We start from the raw sequence: 17579 nt of genomic DNA, 5'->3' as shown, positions 1-17579 counted from the left end.
CAGATTCTCTAAATGCGTAGGCGAATGGCTCATCCACAAGTAATTATTAACATCAAGTGTTAATGTTTATTTATTTGGAGTAATTCAGGTTGCATTTACAGAGTGAGCCTGACCTCTTGTTACTGTTTAGAATTGATAATAAAGTGTCACCTACCCTGAACTCTGAGCATCACACTGAGTGGAAATGCCAGTGGTTTTTCAGATTAGCTAACAACTGCAGTAAAGCTATTAATCAGCTTTATTACCTGCAATATTAAATAAAGCCTGTAAAAGCAAATCACTCAAGTCATCTGTGGATAATTTTCAATCAAATGTGCAGTTTATAAAATATCACAGTGAAAAAAACTTACGTTTTAGAGAAAAATAATTACTTTGACTAACAAATAATCCAATATCCACAGAGTTATACTGACTGTAAAAGACCTTCAAAGTTTTTAGAAACGGACTAAACTCACTTATTAACCAAATATGAATTATTATCCTCCTCATGGAAACAGAAATTATGCCAGGATAATCGATTTTCCTACTTTAAGAGTACTGAGAAAAAAGGAAAGTAAAAAGACTTGTACCATAATGTGTAAGGTAGTTGTATTATTATGTAAATGTATTATTCATGAAATAACGTCAAACTGATTGGTTTAGAGGAAAAAATTTAATTCTCTTGAATCATTATATTAATGCAATGTTAATTAAGCCCCCAGATAATTGATACATGTTTATATTAAATATAAAGGTAAGTTCTTTAACATCCATTTTTAAGTTGCATTTACTTGTATGATAAGAGTATTATTTTCTCTAAGAACCTCTTTCATATTCTAAGCAAATTTACCACTTTTAATTGAAATATCCCTAAACGAACCAACACTGAATTCAATATTGCATTAACTGAAACACTGAATCAAAACTGGATGGATAAGAGAAGTCAACGGTGACACCCAGCCCAGGTTTTTGAAGGTATTAGTGCCAGTTCTGCACATTTATGAATGATATAGAGCTCCACTTGTGCCCAACATTTTCTCAGTATACCTTTATTTTTTCCTACTACTATTGTCAACTGTTATGGTTACTGTTCTGTCTAAAATCAAATAAATACGCTCCTATTTTCTACCCCAAGCCTGCTGCTGTTTTATCCAAATAAAGCATCAAAGGCTCAGTTGCATTTGGCAGCAGGTTTACCAGCTGCCCACCTGCTGCCACATAAGGGGCGTTTTTTTTTTTTCCTCCAGTAAGTCGACTACTCACGGATCTCCCCAGACCTCCAGGCGAACTGGGATGCCGAGATTTCTGCTCTGTGTGATAGAAACCCCCCACTAACATGTTGACACCACCTGTCCTGTGTTGTAACAAACCTTGAGCTGGGAGATCCACCTTAACACATGGGGCTGCTATAATTTTGACATATTCAAGGGGTTGTTTGAGGCTAAAATTAGACTACTTTACTCAACAAACGAACAGAGCGACTTGACAGGGACACTCCTTCAACAATCAACACAAGCTAGCCTGTTAGCTAGCTATAATAATGAGTCAACGTGACTGGGCATTTACCGATTAAAACGCGTACTTTAGATACTCACGCCGTGTCTTAAGCTCAACGAAAAAAAGCATCGAAACGCATAAATAAAGACCTCGAATTTCTGCACCGGACTCTGGAGGCTACGTCGGTTCACCACTCCCTACAACTTGCTAGCTATCGAGCCACATTAACGTTGCTAGCAGCTAGCTAGCAGCACGTTCCAGCGTGGTTATCCACACAAGCAAACGTCGGATAAAAGTGCAGAAGCTGAACCCGCAGATACACGATACCAATGCGTATCACTGCGAAAAGATCCGAAGAATAAACGTTCTGCCAATAAAGTGTCTATATTTTAAAGGAAATGTTACATTCAGTGTCTACCCACCTGCCTGCCATGTCGAAACGCAGTCCTCCACCCTCTGACTGCTTCGTCTTCTTCGTGGGTTGTTAGCTTGGCACAGCAGATTATAGTAGCATTAGCGCCCCTAGTGTTCACGACGATACACTGCATCAAATAAGTAAAATCACTCAGAAAGTGATTTATTTATTCGTTTTTTGTGCTTTATTTGATGTTATAGTTCAAGCTTTACGTAGTTAATATTTTAAAGAGCTACGTAGCTAACATTATAAATAATTCTTAGGTGTTTTGGTGGTTGACTGCTGCTTCTTCTTCGTGGGTTGTTAGCTTGGCACAACATCTTATAATAGCATTAGTGCCCCCAGTGTACTACATCAAATTACTAAAATCCCTCAGAAAGTTATTTTTTGTTCGTTTTTTGCGCTTTAATCAGTTTTATTGTCCAAGTTTCAGCTCGTTGATAGTATAAAGCGCGTACGTAGCTAACATTGTAAATAATTCGTAGGTGTTTTGGTGGTTGACTGCTGCTTCTTCTTCGTGGTTTGCTAGCTCGGTAAAGCAGCTTATATTAGCATTAGCGCCCCTAGTGTTCACGGTGATACACTACGTCAAATAACTAAAATCGCTGAGAAAGTGATTTATTTTTTCGTTTTTTTGCGCTTTAACTTTACTGTTAAAGTTTTGCTAGTTGATAGTTTAAAAACCTACGTTGCAAACATTATAAAAAAAATCGTAGGTGTTTTGGTGGTTGATTGCAGCTGCTTCTTCTTCGTGGGCTGTTAGCTTGGCACAGCAGGTCATAATAGCATTAGCGCCCCTAGTGTTCACGGCGATACACTGCATCAAATAACTAAAATCACTGACAAAGTGATTTATTTTGTTGTTTTATTGAGTTTATTGATGAATTTTTAGCTAGTTGATAGTTTAAAGAGCTACGTAACTAACATTATAAATAACTCGTAGGTTATTGGTAGTTGACTGCCGCTTCTTCTTCATGGGTTGTTAGCTTGGCACAGCAGCTTTTAATAGCATTAGCGCCCCTAGTGTTCACAGCGATACACTACATCAAATAACTAAATTACTCAGAAAGTTATTTATTTATTTGTTTTTTGCGCTTTATTTGGTCTTATAGTTAAAATTTTAGCACGATGACAGTTTAAAGAGCTACGTAGCTAGCATTATAAATAATTCGTTGGCGTTTTGGTAGTGGACTGTTGCTTCTTCTTCGTGGGCCGTTAGCTTGGCACAGCGGCTCATAATAGCATTAGCGCCCCTAGTGTTCACGGCGATACACTGCATCACTCAGAAAGTTGTTTATTTATTCGTTTTTGTGTTTTATTTGGTTTTATAGTTCAAGTTTTAGCTCGTTGATAGTTTAAAGAGCTACGTAGGTGTTTTGGTGGTTGACTTCTACTTCTTCTTCGTGGGTTGTTAGCTTGGCACATCAGCTTATATTAGCATTAGCGCTCCTAGTGTTCACAGCAATACACTGCATCAAATAACTAAAGACACTCAGAAAGTTATTTATTTATTTATTTATTTGTTGTTGTTTTTTTGGAGGGGGGTGGTGGCTTTATTTTGATCTATTGTTCACGTTATAGCTCCCTGGCAGTTTAAAGAACTACGTAGCTAATATTATAAATAATTCCTAAGTGTTTTAGTAGTTGACTGCTGCTTCTTCTTCGTGGGTTATTAGCTTGGCACTGCAGCTTATATTAGCATTAGCGCCCCTAGTGTTCACATCCAACTAAAAACACTGACAAAGTTATTTATTTATTCGTTTTTGTGCTGTATTTTGGTTTTATTGTTCAAGTTTTAGCTCGTTGATAGTTTAAAGAGCTACGTAGGTGTTTTGCTGATTGACTCCTACTTCTTCTTCGTGGGTTGTTAGCTTGGCACAGCAGTTTATATTAGCATTAGCGCTCCTAGTGTTCACGATGATACACTACGCTATATCAAATCACTAAAATGACTCAGAAAGTTATTTATTCGTTGTTTTTTTGCGCTTTATTTGGTTTTATTGTTAAACTTTTAGCTAGTTGATATATAGTTGATAGTTCTAAATCTTTCGTAGGTGTTTTGGGGGGTGGTTGAACAGAGGGGGTGTTAACCGGGGGGCTCAACTCTTCAAACCCCACCTCCAGACCACAACTAACGGGGAAAGAAGCTCCGCAGTCTCCCCCGGCTTCTCTCCTGTGCTCCGGCTGCTCTCGGCTGGACTTTTGGCATCATGGAGCTCCGTTACCCGCTGCTGTTTTTGTGCCTGCTCATCCCGCTGTGTCGGCCGGACGGGGTTCTGCTCGGCCAGGGTTCTGGAGCCCTATGATTTCCTGTTCGACTCTGCGGTGGAAGCCTACTACAAAGGGGACTGGTTATCCGTCATCCTGCACATGGAAAAGGCTCTCCGGAACAAAGCTCTGGTCCGTAAAGTGAAGGTTGAATGCCGGATCAGCTGCGCCAACCAGACCGCCTTCAGTGAGCCTCTGGCCGGGCTCGGAGTTCCCATCCCCGGGGCCGGGTCTGTGGAAGACCTGGGCTTCTTCCAGAAAATCCTGAAACGGGCAGACTGTGTGAACTCCTGCGAAAGTGAACAACTCGGTCCACCGACTATACACCAAGCCACTGAAGAAGTAGAACTGGAGTTTAAGAAAAGAACTCCTTATAACTACTTACAAGTGGCTTATTTTAAGGTAAAGTACAGTTCAGATTGTGAAGCTGAAATCTCTGATGGTCTTTAAACGCATCATGCAGGGATGGGAGTTTTTTTTTTTTACTGTTTGTGCACAGATTAGAAAACAAGGGCCAGAACAATGTGTAATAACGGATAATACACGTTTGTTCTCATTCATAGTCCTTCAGAGTTAACGTGGAGCTGCATACTGTAACCCCCCACCCCCACCTCTCTCAAAAAAAAAAAAAAAAACCCAAGTCAGCCATGCCACGTCTTAAGGTGGAGTCTGGCTGTGTGGAGTCTGACGTGAGGACGCACATTGGGGAGATCCTGCAGTTTAACAGGCCTGATCCTGCAGCTTTCAAATACTTCTCATAAACTCACACTCAGCAGATCTATTTGTGTGCTTTTGGATGGTGAATAAGATCCATCCATGCATGCATCTTCTCAACTGTTTTGGGTTTAGTCAAGAAATATGAGTTTATAGGAAGAAATCTGCAGATAGTCAATTAGGCAAGACAAGGCAAGTTTATTTGTATGGCACCTTTCATGTACAGGACAACTCATAAAACATAAAAGCATCACAGGAGAGACATAATAATACATTTAACCCTTTCATGTATAATGGTCACTACAGGGGACAGCTATTCTTCAACTGTTCTCTTGTATATCCCTGGGTTTTGTTGTTTTAGTTCCATATCAGCCAACACAGCACCATCCCATACACCGCAATTCATACCATTACTGTAACTTTGCTGCTCTTGGTAAACCTGATCTACACTAACATGTTTTCTAATTGTTTTTAGACTGTAATTAACAGTTTTCTTAAACTTTTTTTTTTTTTTTTGCATATTATTTCCATGAAGTGAGTAACAACTAGCATTACAGTATGTTAAAATGTGAGAAAACATCAGATTAGCTGCATTAAAAATGGTTTTATTTCATAGTTTTCACACAGTATATCACTTTCTGGTATTGCAATTTAAATACATCTTTATTTGCTTCAAAAATTAATCACATGGTGTCCAGCTGAGTGGATATTTTTGTAACTCCACAAAAAATAGGTCCATTAAAAGATATTCAATTGCATTTTTTTTATGCCTAAAGAGGAATAAAAACACTCAGAAAAAAAAAATCTTGAATAAGGTTCTCATAATTCATGCATGAAAGGGTTAAGATGAGAGAAAATTAAAATATAAAAACATTAACATTAAAATTGCCTTAAATTTAAAATTATTTAGAAATATTGAATTGAGATGGTAGATATGTTTTTGTTGTTGATTTTTTTTTTTTTTAATAGTGTGAATGCTCGATGCTGGACACATATAAGTTGATGTAAGCAGTGTATGTGTAATAACGTTAGCACAAACCCAGAATCCAAATGCAGAACTCCGACAACAAAAGTTAGTTCCAAAAGGTTTATTGTTCACACACAGGTGAAAAAATATAATGAGTGACAGAATCTTGAGGATAATGGTGGGGGTTTTTCTCCTCAGATTAGTCCTCCGGATCGAGGGCAGCAGCCCGTCTCCCCGAGCGGTGTTAGGATTCTTTTCCCCGACTGGGGAAAAGCAAAGGGAGGTCAGGGACGGAAACAGGTCATACACAGGCAGGCTAACAATCGAGCAACAGGACATAAGGACAAGGCAAACTCACGTACCGGTAGTCAGGGCGAGAAGGTCAAAACCAGATCAGATGAGGCAGACAAAACCGACAGGGATCAGGCAGAAGACGAAAAACCGAGGAATCCAAAACAGGTCAAAAAACAGGCAAGCAAACGAACAAACGAGGTCAAGTACGCTGGTCTGAACTACTGGAGTTACAAACTGGCGACTGACAAGGGGAAAAGACAGGGTTTAAATACACAAAAGGGAGGGAAGACAACTAGACACAGGTGGAGCAAATCAGGGCGGAGACAGGTAATCAGGACAGAGGTCAGGATGAGCGGGGAACAGGAAGTAAAGACGACAGACAAGACACATGAGGGAAAACTTAACAAAATAAAACAGGAAGTGACACACAAAACATAAAAGACAGACAAAACCAGACTATTGTCTGGCAACAGGTATGACAGTACCCCCCCTCCTAGGGACGGCACCAGACGGACCAGGGACATCAGGATGACTTTGATGGAACTGTCGAATCAGGTCAGGGTCCAGAATACGGGACGCAGGCACCCAGGAACGCTCCTCAGGACCATAACCCTCCCAATCCACAAGGTGTTGGAATCCTCTTCCCCGGCGACGAGCTGCCATCAACCGCCGAACCGTGTAAGCTGGACCCCCGTCAATCATCCGTGGAGGAGGTGGGGGTTGGGTGGGCGGAACCAGATGGCTTTCTTTCACCGGTTTAATTTGACTGACGTGAAACGTGGGATGAATCCTCATAGATCTTGGTAACTTCAAACGTACAGAAACAGGATTAATAATCTTTGAGATAGGAAATGGGCCTACGAACCTGGGTGCCAACTTGCGACTCTCGATCCGCAGAGGAAGATGCTTAGCCGACAGCCAAACCCTCTGGTCCGGATGGTAAACGGGAGCGGGGCTTCTCCGGGAGTCAGCCGTGGTCTTGTAACGGCCCGACGCCTTCAGCAGGGCTTGTCTAGCTCGAGTCCAGGTCCTCTTGCATCTATGGATGAGAGCCAAGGCCGAAGGCACGCCCACCTCCTTCTCCAGCGAGGGAAACAATGGCGGCTGGTAACCATACACCACATGAAAGGGTGATAAACCTGAAGATGCACTGGGCAGAGAATTGTGGGCGAACTCCACCCATAACAACTGGCGGCTCCAGGAGGCGGGGTTCTGGGAGGCCAGCACACGGAGTCCCACCTCCAGGACCTGATTAAGTCTCTCCGTTTGGCCGTTGGTCTGAGGGTGGAAACCTGAAGACAGACTGACAGAAGCACCAACAAGAGAACAAAAAGCCTTCCAAAAACTGGCAGTAAACTGGGGCCCCCTATCGGAGACCACGTCTCTGGGGAAACCATGCAGGCGGAAAACGTGGTTTAACAGCGCCTCCACTGTTTCCTTAGCCGAAGGCAGTTTAGGTAGGGGAATAAAATGCACCATTTTAGAGAACCTATCCACCACCGTAAGTACAACCGTGTTACCATTAGATGAAGGTAACCCAGTCACAAAGTCCAAGGCGATGTCCGACCAGGGCCTCTTGGGAACAGGCAACGGACGCAACTCCCCCATCGGAGCCTTATTAGAGACCTTGCTGACCGCACACACAGGGCAGGCAGCCACATATTCAGCGACGTCCTTTTCCATCGCTGTCCACCAGAAGCGTTGTTTCAGCACAAATAGAGTCCTCTTCACTCCAGGATGGCACGCCATCTTAGAAGCATGGCCCCACTGGATCACCTGAGAACGAAGGTGAGGAGGAACAAAAAGGCGGTCTGGCGGGACGCCATCTGGAATTTCACAATCATTAAGAGCCTCCAAAACCAACTTTTCCACACTCCACTGAAAAGCCCCCACCAGACAGGAACTGGGCAGAATAGTCTCAGGTTCAGAGAAACGTGTGTCAGGGGAAAACACTCTGGAGAGAGCATCAGGCTTACCATTCTTAGAGCCTGGACGGTAGGAAAGAGTGAAATTAAAGTGCGTGAAAAACAGAGCCCACCTGGCCTGACGAGAGTTGAGGCGCTTCGCTGAGCGCAGGTACTCCAGGTTTTTATGGTCCGTCCAGATGAGAAATGGCACGTCCGTCCCCTCCAACCAATGGCGCCACTCCTCCAATGCCACTTTAATGGCCAGCAACTCACGGTTTCCAATATCATAGTTCCGTTCAGCAGACGACAGTCTCTTGGACAGAAAAGCACAAGGGTGTAGCCTGTTGTCCGTAGGAGAGCGTTGCGATATCACCGCCCCCACACCCAAGTCGGAGGCGTCAACTTCCACCACAAACTGTAGAGTCGGGTCGGGGACGGACAGGATAGGAGCCGAGGAGAACACCCCCTTAAGGCGGTTGAAGGCCGTATCCGCTTCAGTATTCCACCTGAACACAGACTTAGAAGAAGTGAGAGCATGCAGGGGGGCAGCCACGCTGCTAAACCCCCGGATAAACTTCCTGTAGAAGTTAGCAAATCCTAGGAATCTTTGAACGTCCTTCCGGGACGTTGGAGTAGGCCACTCCCTGACAGCACTAACCTTTTCAGGGTCCATCTGAACGCTTCCTTCAGAAATGATGAACCCCAAAAATGACACCGAAGGCTGATGGAATTCGCACTTCTCTGCCTTGACGAACAGTTGGTTAGTGAGGAGTCTTTGGAGCACCTGTCGCACATGCAGAATGTGTGTTTCCTCGTCTGGGGAAAAAATCAAAATGTCGTCCAAATAGACAAACACAAAAACATTCAACATGTCTCTGAGTACGTCATTGACAAGGACCTGGAAGACAGCAGGGGCGTTGGTCAGACCAAAAGGCATCACAAGGTATTCATAGTGGCCACTAGGGGTGTTAAACGCTGTCTTCCATTCATCACCTTCCCTGATTCTGACTAAATGGTAGGCGTTACGAAGGTCTAACTTGGAGAAGATCTTAGCACCATGCAATAGTTCGAAGGCCGAGGACATTAGTGGTAAAGGGTATCTGTTGCGGACTGTAATATCATTGAGCCCCCGGTAATCAATGCATGGCCTAAGTGACTTGTCCTTCTTATCCACAAAGAAAAAACCCGCTCCTGCAGGCGACGAAGAGGGCCTAATTAACCCAGCAGCCAGGGACTCGTCAATGTACTTTTTCATGGCTAAGTTTTCCGGTCCAGATAGAGAATATAACCTCCCTTTAGGAGGAGACGTACCAGGGCGTAAATCTATGCAGCAGTCATAAGGACGATGAGGAGGCAGAGCCGTAGCTTTAGACTTGCTGAAAACCTCCTTTAAATCGTGGCAACACGACGGAACCTTCTCTAGCGCTGGAAAATCCTTATTTTCCTCCAAGGGAACACTAACTGGGGCTACAGAAATCTGTGATGATTTGGGAGGACTAACAGGCAATTCAACAAACTTGCAACGAGTCTCACAATCTTTACTCCACGAAATAACCCCCCCTGTGCCCCAATCAATAAATGGTTCGTGAGTCTGTAACCAAGGGTAACCCAGAATTAATGGCTGAGAGTCAGAACTATAAACATGAAAGCTAATGTTTTCAGAGTGCCCATCCAGGAACTGCACAGCAACAGGTTCAGTGCAATGAGTAATGCGGCAGATCACGTGATCGTCCAGGGCTCGGGCTTCCAGCGGACGCTGAACCGGATTCGTGATGAGACCCAGTTTAATAACCAGGTTCTGGTCCATAAGGTTAGCGTCGGACCCGGAATCGATCAGGACGGGGTGCTGGAGAGACAGAGAGTTAGAACACAGAAGAACCACAGGAAACGGGCGAGTGACAGTGGATAAACACACAGTTCTGCTCAACAGCGACCCCTCACCTGTCTTGGCATCAGGTCTAAGAGTACAGTTAATGACTCTGTGTCCACTTTGGCCGCAGTACAGGCAAAGACCCTCCGTCATGCGTCGGCGACGTTCTTCAGCCGAAATATGAGTCCGTCCCAACTGCATAGGTTCCTCCCGGTTACCCCCAGTCTCTGTCACCGGAAGGCGTGGCGTCTCACGACCAGGTCCCCTACTGGACGGAGAGTTGACCTCTGGTTCCATAGATTGCCAAACAGACTCCTGGTCAGCGACCCGGATGGCCTCGGTTATGACGTCGTCTAGGGAGTGAAGCTGTTGACGGAGCGCCATCTCACGGCCAACAGAGCAATTAAGGCCGGATAAAAATGCAGTGATCAGGGCCTGGTTATTCCACCCTGATTCTACTGCTAACGTACGAAAGGCGCTCACATACTGCCTGATAGACTTTTCTCCCTGTCTGAGCCTCAAAATCTGGTGACCAGCGAACTGGCTCCGGACCGGGTGATCGTATACCCTCTTAAGTTCGGATACCAAAGCCGAAAAAGACTGAACAGCAGGAGAACCTTGTTCAAACAGAGCGTTAAAGTAACTGAGAGGGGGACCCTCCAACAGGCTAGCCACGTAGGCAATTTTAACAGAATCTTTAGCAAAACGAACAGGTTGCGAATCAAAAATTAACTGAAGTTGTGTAAAAAAGTCTCGACAGGTGTCGGGATTACCAGAGTACTTGGATGGTGCCGGAATGTTCGGCTCAGCCGAGTCTCGAACTGGCGGGGTGGTAGCCCGACTCTCGCCTGACACAGCTGCAGCCGCAGCTTGGGTACTAGTGAGCAGAGCCACCTGAGTAGTAAGCTGGTTCATCCTGTTGAGGAGAGTATGGAGAGCTTGGTCATGTCCCCCTAGCCTGTGCCCCTGGGACTGAATAGCCTCCTTGACCTGTGTGAGTTCTGCTGGATTCATATTTTGGCCAGTTTGTACTGTAATAACGTTAGCACAAACCCAGAATCCAAATGCAGAACTCCGACAACAAAAGTTAGTTCCAAAAGGTTTATTGTTCACACACAGGTGAAAAAATATAATGAGTGACAGAATCTTGAGGATAATGGTGGGGGTTTTTCTCCTCAGATTAGTCCTCCGGATCGAGGGCAGCAGCCCGTCTCCCCCAGCGGTGTTAGGATTCTTTTCCCCGACTGGGGAAAAGCAAAGGGAGGTCAGGGACGGAAACAGGTCATACACAGGCAGGCTAACAATCGAGTAACAGGACATAAGGACTAGGCAAACTCACGTACCGGTAGTCAGGGCGAGAAGGTCAAAACCAGATCAGATGAGGCAGACAAAACCGACAGGGATCAGGCAGAAGACGAGAAACCGAGGAATCCAAAACAGGTCAAAAAACAGGCAAGCAAACGAACAAACGAGGTCAAGTACGCTGGTCTGAACTACTGGAGTTACAAACTGGCGACTGACAAGGGGAAAAGACAGGGTTTAAATACACAAAAGGGAGGGAAGACAACTAGACACAGGTGGAGCAAATCAGGGCGGAGACAGGTAATCAGGACAGAGGTCAGGATGAGCGGGGAACAGGAAGTAAAGACGACAGACAAGACACATGAGGGAAAACTTAACAAAATAAAACAGGAAGTGACACACAAAACATAAAAGACAGACAAAACCAGACTATTGTCTGGCAACAGGTATGACAGTATGAGGTGAAAAGGATAGGCAAAAAAATACGCTTTTGCTTTTAGCCTATTTCTGTTTTGGTTTTTATGTTTATTACGATTAAATGTACTAAGTGCAGTGACTGATGTAAAACCAAAATAAATTCATCCATTCAGTCATTCATTAAAAAAAATAGACATTAAAATCATTAGCGATAAAATGTGATTTTTTAGTTCATTTAAAAGACATTATTTAAGAGTTTAAGGGGAAGCTGCAATAAATGATAATGTTTTCAGGCCTGATTTAAATGAGCTGACCGCTGACAAGTAGACAATGACAATGAGCTTACAAGTAGAGGAACTATGGCAGGGGTGTTAAACTCATGTTAGTTCAGGGGCCACATTAAGCCAAATTTGATTTGAAGTGGGCCGGACCAGTGAAATAATAACATAATAATATATAAATAATGCCAACTCCAAACTTTCCTCTATGTTATAACCCAGGGGTCTCAAACTCTTTTTCTTTCAGGTTCCACATTCAGCCGGATTTGATCTCCAGTGGGCCGGACCAGTAAAATAATAACACAATAACCTATGTATAATGACAACTCCAATTTTTTTCTTTGTTTTAGTGCAAAAACCCCCATTAAATTATGAAAATACTTAGTTTTATAAACTATTCAAACAAAAAAAGATGTGAATAACCTGAAAAAACTGAAATTTCTAAAGAAAAATAATTGCAATTTTAACAATATTATACCTCAACTTATCATTTATACACGTGTATTATGGATCAGATCGACAAAGACACGAAACATTTAATAACAGGCAGAATATCTATCTATCTGTCGATCTATCTATCTATCTTTGACCATTTCAGTCTTCTGTCTGATATTAATCCTTAAAGTTCCCTCTCCTCTGTCTGTTCAATAACACCTCTCCTGAGTCAGAGCAGATCAGCTGAACACCTGCCTGTGTGTGTTTTCTCAGATCAATAAGCTGGACAAAGCGGTAGCGGCTGCCAACACGTTCTTCCAGGCGAATCCGGATCACATGGAGATGAAGCAGAACCTGGACTACTACCGGATGATGGCGGGGGTTCAGGAGGAGGATTTTAAGGACCTGGAGATTAGGCCACATATGGTGAGCCTTATGTTTTATGACATTTTACTTTCTGTGGTGAACTATTATAGGAACAGCGTTGGCCAATATGGACCTTTCTGATTACGATGGGCATAAAAAATAAAATGACACCCACTAAAACCATCAGTAATGGTGTTAACAGACCCAGAACTGCCTTTGTGGGATCCTCCAAATTAATTTTTCTCTACATTTAACCTTTACTAAGTGATTTATCTGGAACTATTATAACATCGTCCTATGCATTTTTTAAAGTGAAATTCAGGTATTTTCTTATATTTAATTTATTGACCATATACATTGTTAATTACAGCTACGAGGAGATTAAACGGTTATTAAATCAAAACAAGGAAAACCGAATGAAAAAGTTACCTTTACAGCAAAATATAGCTGTTTTTGTGGTGACTTCCTAATGAATCTCTCTCTCCATCTAACCTTGTCTAAGTGACTTATCACCATTTATTATATCCAATGAGCTAAACCAGTGATTCTCAACTGGTGGGTCGCAACCCAAAAGTGGGTCTCAAACCTGTTTTCAGTGGGTCGCAGGCCTTTGTCTGGGCAAATAATAATGTTAAGAAACACTAGTTGGAGTTTATTATTTGAATTCATTTTGCATGAAAACACAGAGTGTGTTAAAAATGGCTGTTACTGAAATGTTGTGATTGTTACGTCAGCTTTATGATTAGTACACTTTTTAGTTTTGGTTCAAATTTAGTGTTAAAGGGATTATTTCCATGTTATTGTTGTTATACTTAGTACCTTTTAAAATAATGGTGATGTCTTATATCTATGGTCTTATCAGTTTTAAGTTTGTTTTTAGTACTGACTTTAATTGTGCTTATGTATAATAGTGTGGATGTACGGCTGTGATTTCCATTTTGTGTAACTTATGTTGCTGCCTTGGCCAGGATACTCTTGAAAAAGATTTTTAATCTCAATGAGTTTTTTTCCTGGTTAAACAAAGGTTTTATTTATTTACTTATTTATTTATGTATGTATGTATGTATGTATGTATGTATGTATTTATTTATTTATTTATCAATCATTGCCACCTGCTGGTCAGTTGTCTTCTGTGTTTACCCCCACCAGGAGGTATTGTGATCACTTTGCTTTGTGTGTTTGCATGTTTGTTTGTTAGCAAGATAACTCAAAAAGTTATGGACGGATTTTCAGGAAATTTTCAGGAAATGTTGATACTGGCACAAGGAACAAATGATTAAATTTTGAAGGTGATCGGGGGGGGGTGGCTGAGGGCAGATCTGTCTAGGCGGAGGTCTGTGCTCTCTGATTGCTTTTCTAGTTTCATACTGTGATATTCTGTATTATCTCAGGTTCAAAAAACACCATCTGTTTATTAAATAAATTTGATAACTTTAACTGTTATTAATCTGGGTCTTGTCATCTAGGGGTGATAGTGGGTCCTGAAGCCGGACCAGTTCACAACCACTGGTATAAGCTATGAGTTTCACCTACTAGTAGTTATTACATTGCTTAATAGTATGCTAGTGGTTAGCACCAAAACATGCTTCTGGCAGAATTAGAGGATCAGTGCATCACATATTTTAATAAAACATCCATTCATTACATTAAAACTGGCCCAGAATGTTTTTATTTATCATATGGGATATGCTTCTCCAAACCTTCCCCCCCCAGGCTGACTTCCTGCTGGGGAAACGTTACTACAGCGATGACTCATTTGGCCTCGCAGCGGAGCATTTTGAAGCAGCAGTGGATAAGTACTTCACCGCTGACAAAGAGTGCAGAGTGCTGTGTGAGGGGGCGTACAACTACGACGGATACAACTACATGGAGTACAGAGCCGACCTGTTCCAGGCCATGACAGGTGAGATGGAAGACGGGCGGTTTTATTTGTGCTCCTCAGACTGCTGTGGTGATGTTTAATCTGTGTGTGTGTGTGTGTGTGTCAGACCACTACACTCAGGTACTGAACTGTAAGCAGCGCTGCTCTGTGGAACTGGCAACCAATGCCGGCATCAAACTGTTTGAGGACTTCCTGCCTTCCCACTTCAACTACCTGCAGTTCTCCTACTACAACAGTGAGTTCATGAAACAGAATCCACTGAAAGACATGAACAACAACACTAAACAGTTCAACCCATATGACTGCTGTTATTCTGCCTCAACCCATAAAGACCCAAACAACTACTGGCAAGCAAAACCATCTACTGATCTGCACTATTGATTAGATTAGATTAGATTAGATTAGATTAGATTAGATTAGATTAGATTCGATTCGATTCGATTCGATTCGATAGAAGTTTATTAATCCTTTGTGCAGAGCCCTCAGGAAGTTGAGGTTCCAACAGCAGCACAAACACCGAATATATATGCAAGAAATACCACAAGAAAAAAACAAAACAACTCAAAAAACAGAATTGAAAAACACAGACAATTGCACATTGTAAAGTAGTAGAAGGTGGTAATAATAAAGTAATAATAATAATTAACCATAATAATCACAATAATAAATAGGTAACTATGTTGCAAGTATGTATGTATACATATGTATGTATGTATGTATGTTTGTATACATACATACATACATATATATGTATGTATAGTTCATTAATCACAGCGTAAAAGTTATAAGATGGTAACAGTAACAGTCATAATGATATAATAATAATAATAATAATAATAATAATAATAATAATAATAATAATAATAATAAGTAGGTTTGTCAAAATTAACACGTTTACATGGATTAATCCAACATCATGATTAACCTGATTCTAAATGTTAACTCCATTAACCCATCTGCAGCAGAATGACTCTGAACATCTCCTCCAACACATTTGGGTCAGTTTGTCCAAGTAGAGTTAGTGTTAAAGCACATGAACAACTGGGCTGTTGAGCTGGTAGTCAATAATTGGTGTAAAAATATAGTTATTAATTTTTTCATGGTTATCAGATATGACCCATTTGGACGTTCAGAGGCTCCATAGTTACCGTGGAAACACTGTCATCTATGACATCGATTCACCAGTAAAACCCATGGAGTTGGATCAATGACAGCGGATGGACACACTGGGTTTATGTTCAGTTAGTGATAGATTTTGTTGAAAAAGTCAAGTTTCCTCAGTTTTGTCTGGGTTCTTTGAATTTACTCTGAGTTTTTATGAATATCTAGGCTACATGATCAGTGAAATTAAATATAGGAAAATACCGGATTTTCATTGGAAAAAATGCAAAATAGAGAGAATGACATTAAAATAAATGGTGATAAATTACTTAACAAAAGTTTAAATTGAGAGAAAAATTCATTTTGGAAGTGCCACAAAAGTAGCACTGGGTCTTTATGGGTTAAAAACATAAATATACGTGCAATAAAACCCACTCCTACCATGTTCGACACCTCCAGGTGAGAAGTACGAGAAGGCCATCGAGTGTGCAAAGACCTTCCTGCTGTTCCGCCCCAACGACGAGGTCATGAACCAGAACCTGGCGTATTATTCTGTAGTTTTAGGGGAGGACAAAGCAGAAACCATATCAGCCAGACAGGTACGGTATATGTGATGCACAAGGACTATAGAGACTATCTGACCTTTGGAAAAACCAAAGAATGGATGTTTTTTACTGAAGAGGATTAGGGCCACTGGAAAAAAAAAGAAAAACATTAAGGTCCAATATATATATATATATATATATATATATATATATATATATATATATATATATATATATATATATATATATATACACATACACACACACACACGTACATATATATATATATATATATATATATATATTATATATATATATATATATATTAATATATATATATATATATATATATATATATATATATATATATATATATATGTGTGTGTGTGTGGGGGGGGGGTTTATTATTATTATGAGAAAAAAGTCAGAATTCTGAGTTTGTTTCTCAGTAATAGTAATAGTAATAATAAAAAAAATATTAGACCTTAATTTTTTTTTCCAGTGGCCCTAATCCTCTTCTGTAGTTTTGACAGTAAATGCATGCATTAAATAACTCTAGAATGCATATTTAGTTACTGCTTTCAAATGCTGCATATGTGTCCAATCAGATATGGTTTTATTTATTCAACCACGTGGAAATTTCGCAGTTAACAACAGCAACATATAACAAGCAAGTGCAGAGAAAAACAACAAATGGATGAAAAATTAAACATAAAGAGAGAATAAATAAATAAATCTGGAATTTCTATACATATTTATAGAGATTTAAATATTATTTACATATTTATTTTGTGGCGGGTAGGGGGGCCGAGTTATTAGGAATTGTTTTAGACTCTGATGGCTGTGGGGAGTCACAAAAATTCAAAAAATCAAATGATACTTACCAGTATGATATCAACACGGTCATAAATTCCACAATCATATTTTGACCAATTTCTGCTTTACCCCAATTTATTAAATCTAGAAACAAAAGCACCACAATAAAAATACAACAGTCGCTGTGGTCACATGGACAGAACTTCAACATTACTGATTACAGATTTAAATCTATCATTTATCATCTATCATCATCTATCATTTCTGATCATTTTTCTGTGTAAATACCCCTAACATGGACACATCTATTTTCGGAGTGTGTTACCTTCACTCATAAAGTCCTGCAGTTAATCAGCCTTCACCACACAGACAGAATACAGCCTCCATCAGCTCATAAAGGTATTCAAGGGCACAAAGGAGACATTAGAAAGGCACTAATGGTAATCTAAAGCACCCCGACCGAACATTTACTTTTTAATGAAGCAATAAGAGCGATTAAACGTCCATAACACACACGTCTCTTGGT

At 41.1% G+C, this 17579-nt stretch overlaps 1 protein-coding gene and 1 long non-coding RNA gene across 2 annotated transcripts in view; one reads left to right on the top strand and one right to left on the bottom strand.

The window, feature by feature from the left end:
* The first annotated feature begins 4022 nt into the window (after positions 1-4022).
* Positions 4023-17579, top strand: part of p3h1 (prolyl 3-hydroxylase 1) — a 26295-nt gene continuing 12738 nt past the window's right edge. Inside the window, 6 exon segments of the mRNA XM_030135540.1 lie at positions 4023-4160; positions 4162-4561; positions 12617-12769; positions 14423-14612; positions 14698-14826; positions 16152-16291. Coding sequence (XP_029991400.1) covers positions 4102-4160; positions 4162-4561; positions 12617-12769; positions 14423-14612; positions 14698-14826; positions 16152-16291 — 1071 coding nt within the window. The 5' untranslated portion in view covers positions 4023-4101.
* Positions 13295-17579, bottom strand: part of LOC115420257 (uncharacterized) — a 19633-nt gene continuing 15348 nt past the window's right edge. The window contains exon 3 of the long non-coding RNA XR_003935526.1: positions 13295-13411. This is a non-coding gene — a long non-coding RNA (uncharacterized LOC115420257). The remainder of the gene's footprint in view (positions 13412-17579) is intronic.

Source organism: Sphaeramia orbicularis, chromosome 5 (assembly GCF_902148855.1).
Source record: "Sphaeramia orbicularis chromosome 5, fSphaOr1.1, whole genome shotgun sequence".
NCBI classification, from domain to species: domain Eukaryota; kingdom Metazoa; phylum Chordata; class Actinopteri; order Kurtiformes; family Apogonidae; genus Sphaeramia; species Sphaeramia orbicularis.
The sequence above is the reverse complement of the archived record's forward strand: the minus strand, read 5'-3'. Positions and strand labels throughout refer to the sequence as shown.